The sequence below is a fragment of the Nerophis ophidion genome, linkage group LG14, assembly GCF_033978795.1.
Source record: "Nerophis ophidion isolate RoL-2023_Sa linkage group LG14, RoL_Noph_v1.0, whole genome shotgun sequence".
In the NCBI taxonomy this organism is placed as follows: domain Eukaryota; kingdom Metazoa; phylum Chordata; class Actinopteri; order Syngnathiformes; family Syngnathidae; genus Nerophis; species Nerophis ophidion.
In genome coordinates, this window is record NC_084624.1 from 51,758,235 (window position 1) to 51,774,241 (window position 16,007).

Sequence of the window (16,007 nt, forward strand, 5' to 3'; positions counted from 1 at the left end):
AGGGGTCCGGTCCGATCCGATGGCCATGTACTGCTTGCCTGTGTATCGGCTGGGGACATCTCTGCGCTGCTGATTCGCCTCCGCTTGGGATGGTTTCCTGCTGGCTCCGCTGTGTTGGATCCGCTTTGGACTGGACTCTCGCGACTGTGTTGGACTCTTGCGACTGTGTTGGATCCAATATGGATTGAACTTTCACAGTTTCATGTTAGACCCGCTCGACATCCATTGCTTTCGTCCTCTCCAAGGTTCTCATAGTCATCATTGTCACCGACGTCCCACTGGATGTGAGTTTTCCCTGCCCTTATGTGGGCCTACCGAGGATGTGGTAGTGGTTTGTGTTGTGGTTTGTGCAGCCCTTTGAGACACTAGTGATTTAGGGCTATATAAGTAAACATTGATTGATTGAAAATGTTGCAAAAATTATGTTTTACACATCTTCAAGTCGCTTTCTGACGGTCTCTTCAGGTCTTATTTACGTGTCTCCGCTTGGACGGCGTCTTCTCCCCGTCATCTTTGTTCTAGCGGTGTAGCGTGCAAGGACGGGAGTGGAAGAAGTGTCAAAAGATGGAGCTAACTGTTTTAATGACATTCACACTTCAATCAATAACGGAGCAGCATCTCCTCATCCAGAAACAACAACAAGGCCGGAAATGTGTCCCTTGAAAAAACGTCCAACCGAACTATCTAATAACTAAAGTTCCTTGGGCGAATAATGTAAAGTCACTACACCGGTATGTTTTAGTGCTTTCATGGTGAGTTTAGTGACAGATATAAGTAAGAACTTTACATTACTTTATATTAGAAATGGCAAGAGTGGAGGATGAATGTCACATAACAAGGAGATAGAGAAAAAGAAGAAGGTTATCGACTACAATGTCACCACAGACTAAAAAGGCGGATGCCTGCAATATTCAGGACTTATACAGATCAGCGGGTACCAGAAAGTAAGAAAAGTTTCTTGAGCAACATATTGAGAAACAAAACGGCAGATAATATGTCTTACCTTATACGCACACCCCATAATAATACTCCTATGTTTATTTCGGGGCAGCACGGTGGTACAGGGGTTAGTGCATGTGCCTCACAATACAAAGGTCCTGAGTAGTCCTGATCTTTCTGTGTGGAGTTTGCATGTTTTCCCTGTGACTGCGTGGGTAACATCCGGGTACTCCGGCTTCCTCCCACTTCCAAAGACATACACCTGGGGATAGGCCCCTCCCACCTCCAAAGACATGCACCTGGGGATAGGCCCCTCCCACCTCCGAAGACATGCACCTGGGGATAGGCCCCTCCCACCTCCAAAGACATGCACCTGGGGATAGGCCCCTCCCAATGCCAAAGACATGCACCTGGGGATAGGCCCCTCCCACCTCCAAAGACATGCACCAGGGGATAGGTTGATTGGTAACACTAAATGGTCCATAGTGTGTGAATGTGTTCTGTCTGTGTTGGCCCTGCGATACGGTGGTGACTTGTCCCAGGTGTTCCCTTCCTTCCGCCCGAATGCAGCTGAAATAGGCTCCAGCAACCCCCGCAACCCCAAAAGGGACAAGGTAAAGTTCAAGTACCAATGATTGTCACACACACACTACGTGTGGTGAAATGTGTCCTCTATATTTGACCCATCACCCTTGTTCACCCCCTGGGAGGTGAGGGGAGCAGTGAGCAGCAGCGGTGCCACGCCCGGGAATCATTTATGGTGATTTAACCCCCAATTCCAACCCTAAATGCTGAGTGCCAAGCAGGGAGGCAATGGGTCCCATTTTTATAGTCTTTGGTATGACTCGGCCGGGGTTTGAACTCACAACCTACCCACCTCACGGCGGACACTCTAACCACTAGGCCACTGAGTAGGCGGTAGAAAAATGGATGGATGTTTATTTCGCCGACAATCCTTCAGCGGTGTGGCTTCATTGCTTACCAAAGTCCTACTAAAGCATTTTTATAGATTTTTGAGCGCTCGGTTGGTAGAGTGGCCGTGCCAGCAACTTGAGGGTTGCAGGTTCGATTCCCGCTTGTGCCATCCTAGTTACTGCCGTTGTGTCCTTGGGCAAGACACTTTACCCACCTGCTCCCAGTGCCACCCACACTGGTTTAAATGTAACTTAGATATTGGGTGTCTCTATGTAAAGCGCTTTGAGTCACCTGAGAAAAGCGCTATATAAATATAATTCACACTTCACTATATTTTCACTGGAATGTATGAAAAGGGACGGCGTGGCGCAGTGGGAGAGTGGCCGTGCGCAACCCGAGGGTCCCTGGTTCAAAATCCCACCTAGAACCAACCTCGTCACGTCCGTTGTGTCCTGAGCAAGACACTTCACCCTTGCTCCTGATGGGTGCTGGTTGGCGCCTTGCATGGCAGCTCCCTCCATCAGTGTGTGAATGTGTGTGTGAATGGGTAAATGTGGAAGTAGTGTCAAAGCGCTTTGAGTACCTTGAAGGTAGAAAAGCGCTATACAAGTACAACCCTTTTAAATGTTGGTGTTGTTCACTTGTGTCATATTGCAGTCTACACGTATCTGTTGTGTGACTGCCATCGTATTGCAGTCTACACGTAGCTCATGTTTGACTGGTCACACTTATCATTACACCATGTACTAAATAAATACCTTTGAAAGCAAAACCAGAATAATTCCGTACATTAGGTGCAACGGGTTATAAGGCGCACTGTCGAGTTTTAATCAATAATAAAGTACTGACTAATAGCAATAAAGTACTAACAATGGCAAACCACTAGAGAATGTTGTTGATCAACATTATGAAAATGAAAAACCAGACATGATCTGCTTGAAAGTCAACTTGGCAGAGGAAAAGAGGAAGACCAAAAGGTATAAGTGTGGATAACATCTCAACATGGATCAATAAATGCTATCAGTGCTGTCAGGTAACAGTTTAAAAGCGCTGTGACGGGCAAATCATGACCTCCGATTTTCAGCCAGAAGATGGAAGTAAATGGTGATGATGGTTTGTATCAGGGGTCTAAAACAGGCGGCCCCCGTGGCCAATTGCGGCCCGCGAGATGTTATTTTGCGGCCCGCACCTTAATATGAAAATGTAATGAATGGCGCTTTACAGCGTCATACTTGTATACCCGATTTTTCCGGGAGATTCACAATTTTCAGTGGCCCTTCTGGGGTAATCATTCTCCTAAATTTTACCCAAACAATATTATTAAGGGGGCACTGTGGAGGCACTATCCTTTAGCGTCCTCTACAACCTGTACAAACAGCGTGCCAGCCCAGCCACATGTTGTATTTGCCCTCTACAGACGCACTAAGCGACTGCAAGACATAGTTGATCAACAGCCACACAGGTCACACTGAGGGTGGCCGTATAAGCAACTTTAACACTGTTACAAATATGTGCCACACTGTAAACCCGCACCAAACAAGAATGACAAAAACATTTTGGGAGAACATCCGCACCGTAACACAACATAAACACAACAGAACAAATACCAGAATCCCACACAGCCCGAACTCTTCCGGGCTACAATAGAGGGTGGGGTGTATATTGTAGCCCGGAATAGTTAGGGCTGCATGGGATTCTGGGTATTTGTTCTGTTGTGTTAAGGTGCGGATGTTTTCCCAAAATGTATTTGTCATTTTTGTTTGGTGTGGATTCACAATGTGGCACATATTTGTAACAGTGTTAAAGTTGTTTATACGGCCACCCTCAGTGTGACCTGTATGGCTGTTAATCAACTATGTCTTGCAGTTTCTTTCATGGGTCTGCAGAAGCCTCATATTATATGCGACTGGACCGGCACACGGTTTGCAAGGTGGAAAAGCGGACGAGACAACAGGCTGTAGAGGATGCTTAAGGTAGCGCCATCACGGCACGCCCTTAATATTGTTGTCAGGGTGAAAACCCGGAGAATGATAACTCCGGGGGATGGTCTATAGGGGCACTGATATTCGGTTGTTACCCGGAAAGATCGCAAGAGTTGTCAAGTATGTTGCTAGGGCGGGAAAGCCATTCAAAGAAGGTGAATTCATCAAAAAGTGCCTGTTAGATTTTTTAAAGAAATCTTTTCTTGCGGCCCAGCCTCAACCAATTTCTGCTTCCGGTGACCCCCAGGTAAATTGAGTTTCAGACCCCTGGTTTATATGCTCTTTGTTATAGTTTATATGAGGGATGAAATCTGTTCCAAATGAATTCAAATTTCTTCAGAAAAACTTGAGTCATTAGGAAGAGGAAGTGAAAGTAGTGCGTGTTGCAAACGTGTGCTTTGTCTGTGTCAGCGAACAAATACAAGTCCTCTCTTTAATGGTTTTTGTCTGCCATTCCACATAAGTTGTATTAATAGAGCCAGCGCTCGTGTTTATATTTAGCCTCTTGGGGTCTGCGTGGGCAGCCTGGCCGAGAAGACCACTGGACTCACAAAGTGTTCTCAGAGTCTGGTAAAGAAGGGTTGGCTTTGCACAATTCCAGCAGGGAATCTGATCCATGACTTTTTCTCAGGAGCTGGTGAGCAAGACCTCGCTGGAGACCCAGAAGTTGGATCTGATGGATGAGGTCTCGTACCTCAAACTGAAGCTGGTTAGCATAGAGGAATCGGACAACACACACATGGAAGAGCCAACGCACACTCAGCAGAATAAAGCAGAGGTAAGAAACGTGGTCATTGTGTGTTTGTGTCATCCAGCCAGTTAGTGATGGGATCGGCACTTCTTTTGACTGTACTGGATCACTAGAATCAGTTCCTTAAATTGATTCGTTCAAAAGATTCGTTCACCGAATCACTTCTGCAGCAGCAGTTCTGTGTGCAGGTCGGCGAATCATGAGTCAGTCAGTAACAGTTTCCCCAGCGGCAGATCTCGGTGTGTGTCAGTTTACGAACGACACAAGCCCTCAGTACCCAATGAACAACGCACACAGTGACTGAACGAGATCCTCAATGTGACAGTCAGTTATCAGTGTCAGTACGTTCGCGAACGTGATTCACGTCGCGAAACAGTCAGTTCTCAGTGTCAGTACGTTCGCGAACGTGATTCACGTAGCGACACAGTCAGTTCTCAGTGTCAGTACGTTCGCGAAGGTGATTCACGTCGCGACACAGTCAGTTCTCAGTGTCCGTACGTTCGCGAACGTGATTCACGTCGCGACACAGTCAGTTCTCAGTGTCAGTACGTTCGCGAACGTGATTCACGTCGCGACAGTCAGTTCTCAGTGTCAGTACGTTCGCGAACGTGATTCACGTCGCGACAGTCAGTTCTCAGTGTCAGTACGTTCGAGAACGTGATTCACGTAGCGACACAGTCAGTTCTCAGTGTCAGTACGTTCGCGAACGTGATTCACGTCGCGACACAGTCAGTTCTCAGTGTCAGTACGTTCGAGAATGTGATTCACGTCGCGACACAGTCAGTTCTCAGTGTCAGTACGTTCGCGAACGTGATTCACGTAGCGACACAGTCAGTTCTCAGTGTCAGTACGTTCGCGAACGTGATTCACGTCGCGACACAGTCAGTTCTCAGTGTCAGTACGTTCGCGAACGTGATTCACGTCGCGACACAGTCAGTTCTCAGTGTCAGTACGTTCGCGAACGTGATTCACGTCGCGACAGTCAGTTCTCAGTGTCAGTACGTTCGAGAACGTGATTCACGTCGCGACACAGTCAGTTCTCAGTGTCAGTACGTTCGCGAACGTGATTCACGTCGCCACAGTCAGTTCTCAGTGTCAGTACGTTCGCGAACGTGATTCACGTCGCGACACAGTCAGTTCTCAATGTCAGTACGTTCGCGAACGTGATTCACGTCGCGACACAGTCAGTTCTCAGTGTCAGTACGTTCGCGAACGTGATTCACGTCGCGACAGTCAGTTCTCATTGTCAGTACGTTCGCGAACGTGATTCACGTCGCGACAGTCAGTTCTCAGTGTCAGTACGTTCGCGAACGTGATTCACGTCGCGACAGTCAGTTCTCAGTGTCAGTACGTTCGAGAATGTGATTCACGTCGCGACACAGTCAGTTCTCAGTGTCAGTACGTTCGCGAACGTGATTCACGTCGCGACACAGTCAGTTCTCAGTGTCAGTACGTTCGCGAACGTGATTCACGTCGCGACACAGTCAGTTCTCAGTGTCAGTACGTTCGCGAACGTGATTCACGTCGCGACACAGTCAGTTCTCAGTGTCAGTACGTTCGCGAACGTGATTCACGTTGCGACACAGTCAGTTCTCAGTGTCAGTACGTTCGAGAACGTGATTCACGTAGCGACACAGTCAGTTCTCAGTGTCAGTATGTTCGCGAACGTGATTCACGTAGCGACACAGTCAGTTCTCAGTGTCAGTACGTTCGCGAACGTGATTCACGTCGCGACAGTCAGTTCTCAGTGTCAGTACATTCGCGAACGTGATTCACGTCGCCACAGTCAGTTCTCAGTGTCAGTACGTTCGAGAACGTGATTCACGTCGCGACACAGTCAGTTCTCAGTGTCAGTACGTTCGCGAACGTGATTCACGTCGCGACACAGTCAGTTCTCAGTGTCAGTACGTTCGCGAACGTGATTCACGTCGCGACAGTCAGTTCTCAGTGTCAGTACGTTCGCGAACGTGATTCATGTCGCCACAGTCAGTTCTCAGTGTCAGTACATTCGAGAACGTGATTCACGTCGCGACACAGTCAGTTCTCAGTGTCAGTACGTTCGAGAATGTGATTCACGTCGCGACACAGTCAGTTCTCAGTGTCAGTACGTTCGCGAACGTGATTCACGTAGCGACACAGTCAGTTCTCAGTGTCCGTACGTTCGCGAACGTGATTCACGTAGCGACACAGTCAGTTCTCAGTGTCAGTACGTTCGCGAACGTGATTCACGTCGCGACACAGTCAGTTCTCAGTGTCCGTACATTCGCGAACGTGATTCACGTAGCGACACAGTCAGTTCTCAGTGTCAGTACGTTCGCGAACGTGATTCACGTAGCGACACAGTCAGTTCTCAGTGTCCGTACGTTCGCGAACGTGATTCACGTTGCGACACAGTCAGTTCTCAGTGTCAGTACATTCGCGAACGTGATTCACGTAGCGACACAGTCAGTTCTCAGTGTCAGTACGTTCGCGAACGTGATTCACGTCGCGACACAGTCAGTTCTCAGTGTCCGTACATTCGCGAACGTGATTCACGTAGCGACACAGTCAGTTCTCAGTGTCAGTACGTTCGCGAACGTGATTCACGTAGCGACACAGTCAGTTCTCAGTGTCCGTACGTTCGCGAACGTGATTCACGTTGCGACACAGTCAGTTCTCAGTGTCAGTACGTTCGAGAATGTGATTCACGTCGCGACACAGTCAGTTCTCAGTGTCAGTACGTTCGCGAACGTGATTCACGTCGCGACACAGTCAGTTCTCAGTGTCAGTACGTTCGCGAACGTGATTCACGTCGCGACACAGTCAGTTCTCAGTGTCAGTACGTTCGCGAACGTGATTCACGTCGCGACACAGTCAGTTCTCAGTGTCAGTACGTTCGCGAACGTGATTCACGTCGCGACACAGTCAGTTCTCAGTGTCAGTACGTTCGAGAACGTGATTCACGTCGCGACACAGTCAGTTCTCAGTGTCAGTACGTTCGAGAACGTGATTCACGTCGCGACACAGTCAGTTCTCAGTGTCAGTACGTTCGCGAACGTGATTCACGTTGCGACACAGTCAGTTCTCAGTGTCAGTACGTTCGCGAACGTGATTCACGTCGCGACAGTCAGTTCTCAGTGTCAGTACGTTTGCAAACGTGATTCACGCCAGTTTTCCGAGACTCTGTATTTAGTTAGCGCAGGCAGCATGAAGCTGGGCTTTTATTGTGAAGATAGGAAATGTGCAGTAGGCCTTTAGAGTTTTGACAGAAGGTACTCACAAAGGTGAGTTTCGTTGATGTTGTTGACTTATGTGCTAATCAGACATATTTGGTCACGGCATGACTGCCAGCTAATTGATGCTAGCATGCTACGCTAATGGATGCTAACATTTTATTTACGCTAGCTGTATGTACATTTGAAACTAGATACCCACATTTAATGCAAAACAAACACTTACCAATCAATGGATTTAAGTTGCTCCAGTGTCACAAGATGCGAAAGTCCTGATCGTTTGGTCCGCACATTTTACCGGCGATGCTAATAAGGCAGCCATGCTATGGGCCACTTCATTAGGTACACCCATTTTATGGCCGAATAGCGTCAATACCTAATGTGAAGCTCAATACCTTCACTTTCTTCTTCAATTTCGTTTTCGCTATCTGCCTCCATACTCCGACCATCTGTTTCAATTCATGCGTAATCTGTTGAATCGCTTAAGCCGCTGAAATCCGAGTCTGAATCCGAGCTAATGTCGCTATATCTTGCTGTGGTAACCGCCATGTTGTTTGTATTGGCAGCACTGTATGACGTCACAGGGAAATGGACAGTCGCATCGCAAATATGGAAAACCAAAAACTTTAAAGCTTTTTTTTAGGGATATTCCGGGAGGTGTAAAATTTTGAAAAAAACTTCGAAAAATACAACAAGCCACTGGGAACTGATTTTTATTGTTTTTAACCCTTTTGAAATTGTGATAATGTTCCCCTTTAAGTTTGGTGAGGTGGTTGTTGTACTTTTAGTTGCATTGTGTTTGGCGGAAAGGCTGGACTGCTAATAAAATTGTGATTTCAATTTCAATTCTAATTATGACCTCTCACGCTCATAAAAATATCATCATCAAACGATATAGTTTGTTCTACGTACATGCAAATTCCTGATCTTGCAACGGTGAAAAAACTGATGAGAGAATGAGGAATGACTGCCAGGTGGTGACCCACTTTGCTCTCCCAGAAACTTGGCATGCTACTATAAGAGAAAGATCTAAGGTAAACTCACGTGAGATTCATGCACAATCCTTAGAGCCGTAACCGACCCTATCGACCAAATACTAAACACCTCTGCCACGTCTTCTAGAATCGAAAAGTGCGTTAACGTCCAAAGTTGGATGATTGTCGACAAGCCTATGAGTAGGCCTGACTGGAGGACTCTAAGAAGTAGTTTTCACAGGTTTGAGTTCATTAGAGGGTTTTTGAACGAAGTCGGCAGCTTGCTCAAGTTGATGATACGCTCCACCTCATTAGGAGCAACAAAACCAGGGGCCAGTTCTGTGGAAGGAAACAACAAGAAACCTTTTCACCTGGAACAAAAGCGGGAGCTTCAATATCAATCAATCATCAATCAATGTTTACTTAAATAGCCCTAAAGCACGAGTGTCTCAAAGGGCCGCACAAGCCACAACGACATCCTCGGCTCAGATCCCACATCAGGCCAAGAAAAAACTCAACCCAATGGGACAACAATGAGAAACCTTGGAGGGGACCGCAGATGTGGGGGACCCCCACCCTCTGGGCGAGTGGTGCAATGGACGTTGAGTGGATCTAACATAATAGTGTGAGAGTCCAGTCCATAGTGGATCTAACATAATAGTGTGAGAGTCCAGTCCATAGTGGATCTAACATAATATTGTGAGAGTCCAGTCCATAGTGGATCTAACATTATATCAATCAATCAATGTTTATTTATATAGCCCCAAATCACAAATGTCTCAAAGGACTGCACAAATCATTACGACTACAACATCCTCGGAAGAACCCACAAAAGGGCAAGGAAAACTCACACCCAGTGGGCAGGGAGAATTCACATTCAGTGGGACGCCAGTGACAATGCTGACTATGAGAAACCTTGGAGAGGACCTCAGATGTGGGCAACCCCCCCCCTCTAGGGGAACGAAAGCAATGGATGTCGAGCGGGTCTAACATGATACTGTGAAAGTTCAATCCATAGTGGCTCCAAGACAGCCGTGAGAGTCCCGTCCACAGGAAACCATCTCAAGCGGATCAGCAGCGTAGAGATGTCCCCAACCGATACAGGCGAGCGGTCCATCCTGGGTCCCGACGAGCGGTCCATCCTGGGTCTCGACTCTGGACAGTCAGTACTTCATCCATGGTCATCGGACCGGACCCCCTCCACAAGGGAGGGGGGGACATAGGAGAAAGAAAAGAAGCGGCAGATCAACTGGTCTAAAAAGGAGGTCTATTTAAAGGCTAGAGTATACAGATGAGTTTTAAGATGAGACTTAAATGCTTCTACTGAGGTAGCATCTCGAACTGTTACCGGGAGGGCATTCCAGAGTACTGGAGCCCGAACGGAAAACGCTCTATAGCCCGCAGACTTTTTTTGGGCTTTAGAATCACTAATAAGCCGGAGTCTTTTGAACGCAGATTTCTTGCCGGGACATATGGTACAATACAATCGGCAAGATAGGCTGGAGCTAGACCGTGTAGTATTTTATACGTAAGTAGTAAAACCTTAAAGTCACATCTTAAGTGCACAGGAAGCCAGTGCAGGTGAGCCAGTACATATAGTGTGAGAGTCCAGTCCATAGTGGATCTAACATAATAGTGTGAGAGTCCAGTCCATAGTGGTTCTAACATAATATTGTGAGAGTCCAGTCCATAGTGGATCTAACATAATATTTTGAGAGTCCAGTCCATAGTGGATCTAACATTATAGTGTGAGAGTCCAGTCCATAGTGGATCTAACATAATATGTTGAGAGTCCAGTCCATAGTGGATCTAACATAATAGTGTGAGAGTCCAGTCCATAGTGGTTCTAACATAATATTGTGAGAGTCCAGTCCATAGTGGATCTAGCATAATATTGTGAGAGTCCAGTCCATAGTGGATCTAGCATAATAGTATAAGAGTCCAGTCCATAGTGGATCTAGCATAATATTGTGAGATTCCAGTCCATAGTGGATATAGCATAATATTTTGAGAGTCCAGTCCATAGTAGATCTAGCATAATATTGTGAGAGTCCAGTCCATAGTGGATCTAACATAATAGTGTGAGAGTCCAGTCCATAGTAGATCCAACATAATGGTGTGAGAGTCCAGTCCATAGTGGATCTAACATAATAGTGTGAGAGTCCAGTCCATAGTGGATCTAGCATAATATTGTGAGTGTCCAGTCCATAGTGGATCTAACATAACAGTGTGAGAGTCCAGTCCATAATGGATATAGCATTATGTTGTGAGAGTCTAGTCCATAGTGGCTCTAACATAATAGTGTCAGAGTCCCTTCCATAGTGGATCTAGCATAATATTGTGAGAGTCCAGTCCATAGTGGATCTAACATAATAGTGTCAGAGTCCCTTCCATAGTGGATCTAGCATAATAGTGTGAGAGTCCAGTCCATAGTGGATCTAACATAAATACGATGTTTATTGGCAGCAGGCTGGTTACTTTCAAAAGTATGTCCCAATACAAAGAAACATGGCAGTCCATAGAAGGGATGGAAATCACTGACTCCAGTGAAGGAAAAGTAGGAGGCTGCAACTCATCAGCCACACAGATAGCAAACTAACCCAGTGACCGAGTTGACAAGGGTGCTACGTCGATCTAGGGAAGTTCCTTTGCCTAATTGGTTGGGTCATGATTGCCTAAACATCTGACAAAAGCCTCAACGCCCTAAGTAGCCCAGTCTGATTGGCCCTTGGTCTGGGGATGTTATCTAGCTGATAAACTCGGTGATGCCCTCCTGCTTTGCAGAAAGCCCTTCACACCGCTGACAAAACTTTATCCACTGGGATAATGTGAAAGCAGACCACATGGAGGAACAAGGATGAGAGCAGCTTGACCAGAAGAACATAATGACTCATCTCAGAACAAAACAATCCACAATGGTGTGGACTGTCGGAGGCTGGTAAACCCGGAACAAAGGGACCATTTTCTTGAATAGTTGGGGAGGGCTCGTAGGAGACCCAATAGGATGACTTGTTTCAGGAGCAAACAGAGCAGGCCCCAATGAACCGCTTGCTCTTTGTAGCACGTGTAAGCCACCGGAAACATTGCCACGTAATCCCGGATGATAAACCATTTTTGATAAATATCCCGAAGTGAGGACATAAGCAATTGCCGCACAATAAACAAGCGTCTAGGAGGACATCTAGATTAGATTAGATAGATTAGATAGTACTTTATTTATTCCGTCAGGAGAGTTCCTTCAGGAAAATTAAAATTTTCAGCACAATCCCATTCAAGTTTAGACAAACATTACAGGGAGACAGAACAGGATCGCTGACGGGTCTGCCGGCTTCCAGCGCCCCTTACAAAAAAGATGAGATACAGGTAAACAAGGAAGGGGAATAGAAGATTAAAACAAAATAAAAAATAAAAAAATGTGGTCTTAGCCTGGGCCCTGGAGAGGGGGTGCAGACTGAGGCCAAGGGAAAAAACAACAACTCATAGCCATGGTACACATCCCTCTTCCATGTGTGTAAGAGGGAAACATCAAACATCAAAGAACACAGAGGACATTAAAGACATTAAAGCAGCAGATACAAGCAGACACTTCTACATACAGCTATGAATAAAAAGTAAAAGAAACATATCCACTGTGGTGGCCTCTGGGGTGTTCCACGCCATCGTCCGCTGGGGTGGAGGGAGCATGGCCAGAGACAGGAGCAGACCCAACAAAGCAACCAAGACAGCCGACTCCATTTTCGGCCTGTGTCCAGTCCGCATGGATGAGCGATGATACGTCCAAGGTGACTGAGGTGTCCGACACCTGCTCACCCAGTCAAGACACCGCGAAGCCTCTCCGTCCCAGTAGCTCAGTGCTAGCTCCGCAGCCCTGTCCCCTCATCCGCACCTCCTCCAGTACTCCAAAATCTAGACGGTGCACAGGAATTCTGAAGTGCATCCCTCACCTGGTCCTCACCACTTGGGAGCGAGGAAGGATGGTCTCGACCCAGGTTGAAGGAAGTCTAGAAAGACCGTCAGGTTTTCCGCAAAGCAATCCAAGAAGATAGGCTAGGGCCAAGTTAAAATTGGTCTGAACCAAGTTGAATCGCCTTTCTGAAAAGCTCCTCTAAGGATTCAACAGCTCATCTTTCAGGTGAGTCTTGATGCTCATCACACCCGCTCTCTGTTGCCAACATCTGGAAGGCGATGGAATGTTTGGCCACCGACTTCTTGGCCCAATCCTGATGTTCACCCTCACTCAACACTAAAAGCCTTCACTCACTATTAGTGAAGTGAATTATATTTATATAGCGCTTTTTCTCTAGTGACTCAAAGCGCTTTACATAGTGACACCCAATATCTAAGTTACATTTAAACCAGTGTGGGTGGCACTGGGAGCAGGTGGGTAAAGTGTCTTGCCCAAGGACACAACGGCAGTGACTAGGATGGCGGAAGCGGGAATCGAACCTGCAACCCTCAAGTTGCTGGCACGGCCACTCTAACAACTGAGCTATGCCGCCACTATGACTAGCTTTCAGCCACTACCACTACATCCTCAAAATGAAGGAACCGGGCCTAAAGCCTTGTAATCTTCCCAATCTACGTCACTGCATAGTTTGAGTTCTGCTACGTAAGCGACGACGTAGTTACGTTGGCATATACGTCCCAACTCAAGTTGTCCTGATACTGATATTTTGGTACCAGTACCGGTACCAAAATTTATATCCATATATATTTCAATGCAATTTAATACTTTTCAAAATAAAGGGGACCGCATTAATGTCATTATTGGCTTTATTTTAACAGAAAATCTTATGATAAAACTAATAAGACACATGTTTCTTTTTCCAAGAATTTTAGAAGATTTTAATTACATTAAAAGGCATTGAACATACTGCGCTTTTCTTATTGCAATCAATCAATCAATGAATCAATCAATGTTTATTTATATAGCCCCAAATCACAAATGTCTCAAAGGACTGTACAAACCACTACGACTACGACATCCTCGGAAGAACCCACAAAAGGGCAAGAAAAACTCACACCCAGTGGGCAGGGAGAATTCACATCCAGTGGGACGCCAGTGACAATGCTGACTATGAGAAACCTTGGAGAGGACCTCAGATGTGGGCAACCCCCCACCTCTAGGGGACCGAAAGCAATGGATGTCGAGCGGGTCTAACATGATACTGTGAAAGTTCAATCCATAGTGGCTCCAACACAGCCGCGAGAGTTCAGTTCAAGCGGATCCAAGACAGCAGCGAGAGTCCCGTCCACAGGAAACCATCTCAAGCGGATCAGCAGCGTAGAGATGTCGCCAACCGATACAGGCGAGCGGTCCATCCTGGGTCTCGACTCTGGACAGCCAGTACTTCATCCATGGTCATCGGAACGGACCCCCTCCACAAGGGAGGGGGGGACATAGGAGAAAGAAAAGAAGCGGCAGATCAACTGGTCTAAAAAGGAGGTCTATTTAAAGGCTAAAGTATACAGATGAGTTTTAAGGTGAGACTTAAATGCTTCTACTGAGGTAGCATCTCGAACTGTTACCGGGAGGGCATTCCAGAGTACTGGAACCCGAACGGAAAACGCTCTATAGCCCGCAGACTTTTTTTGGGCTCTAGAAATCACTAATAAGCCGGAGTCTTTTGAACGCAGATTTCTTGCCGGGACATATGGTACAATACAATCGGCAAGATAGGATGGAGCTAGACCGTGTAGTATTTTATACGTAAGTAGTAAAACCTTAAAGTCACATCTTAAGTGCACAGGAAGCCAGTGCAGGTGAGCCAGTATAGGTATATATGTATGTATATATGTATATAAAGGTATATACAGTACAGGTATATATGTATGTATATATGTATATAAAGGTATATACAGTACAGGCGTAATATGATCAAACTTTCTTGTTCTTGTCAAAAACACTTTAGAATTCTACATATTACATATAGTCTGCCATAATCTAGAATTAGGTTAGAATATAATAGAATGTTTTATTGACATTGTATTAAATGCTTAATGATTGAGGTTTGCCAATTTTTAATTTATGTTTTTAAGGCAAATACAATAATTAGTCAACACAATGTACAGCAACAATATGATTTGCTTCAGAGGCGTGATAGGACATGTTAAAATAAATAGATACTGGAAACAATGCTGTGGCTAAAAGTACACGGATTAGACAAACAGTAGTAAAACATACATTGTTAAATGAAATGGGGGGAATTTGTTACGAAATTCGGTCAATTCACTTGCATTAGTTTACGCTATGTGGACACGTTGTGACTGTGCTAATATTTCTCAACAAGCCAAGCAGGTGTGTGCGCATCTACACACCTACACATGTACACATGTACACACCTACACATGTACACACCTACACACCTACACACCTACACACCTACACATGTACACACCTACACATCTACACACCTACACACCTACACACCTACACATCTACACACCTACACACCTACACACCTACACATGTACACACCTACACATCTACACACCTACACATCTACACATCTACACACCTACACATGTACACACTTACACATTTACACACCTACACATGTACACACCTGCACATGTACACACATACACATCTACACATGTACACACATACACATCTACACACCTACACATGTACACACTTACACATTTACACACCTACACATGTACACACATACACATCAACACATGTACACACCTACACATGTACACACATACACATCTACACATCTACATATGTACACACCTACACATCTACACATTACACACCTACACATGTACACACTTACACATTTACACACCTACACATCTACACACCTACACATGTACACACATACACATCTACACATGTACACACCTACACGCTTACACACCTACATATCTACACTCCTACACATCTACACATGTACACACCTACACATGTACACACCTACACATCTACACATAGTCACACTTACACACCTACACATCTACACTCCTACACATCTACACATGTACACACCTACACATCTACACACCTACACATCCACACACCTACACATGTACACATCTACACATGTACATACCTACACATCTACACACCTACCCATGTACACACCTACACATTTACACGCTTACACACTTACACACCTACACATCTACACATCTACACTCCTACACATCTACACAGGTACACACCTACACGTCTACACATAGTCACACCTACACATGTACACACCTACACATCTACACATGTACA

General features: G+C 45.8%; 1 protein-coding gene across 12 annotated transcripts in view; it reads left to right on the forward strand.

Moving 5' to 3' along the window:
* LOC133568828 (liprin-beta-2-like) overlaps window positions 1–16,007 on the forward strand; it is a 183,425-nt gene that overhangs the window by 95,747 nt on the left and 71,671 nt on the right. For 11 of the 12 annotated variants that reach the window (XM_061920987.1, XM_061920988.1, XM_061920993.1 and 8 more), the window contains one exon: window positions 4,468–4,614. In XM_061920987.1, the coding sequence (XP_061776971.1) occupies window positions 4,468–4,614 (147 nt within the window). Of the gene's footprint in view, window positions 1–4,267; window positions 4,407–4,467; window positions 4,615–16,007 lie in introns of those variants that run through there. The other variant, XM_061920997.1, reaches the window with a different exon arrangement.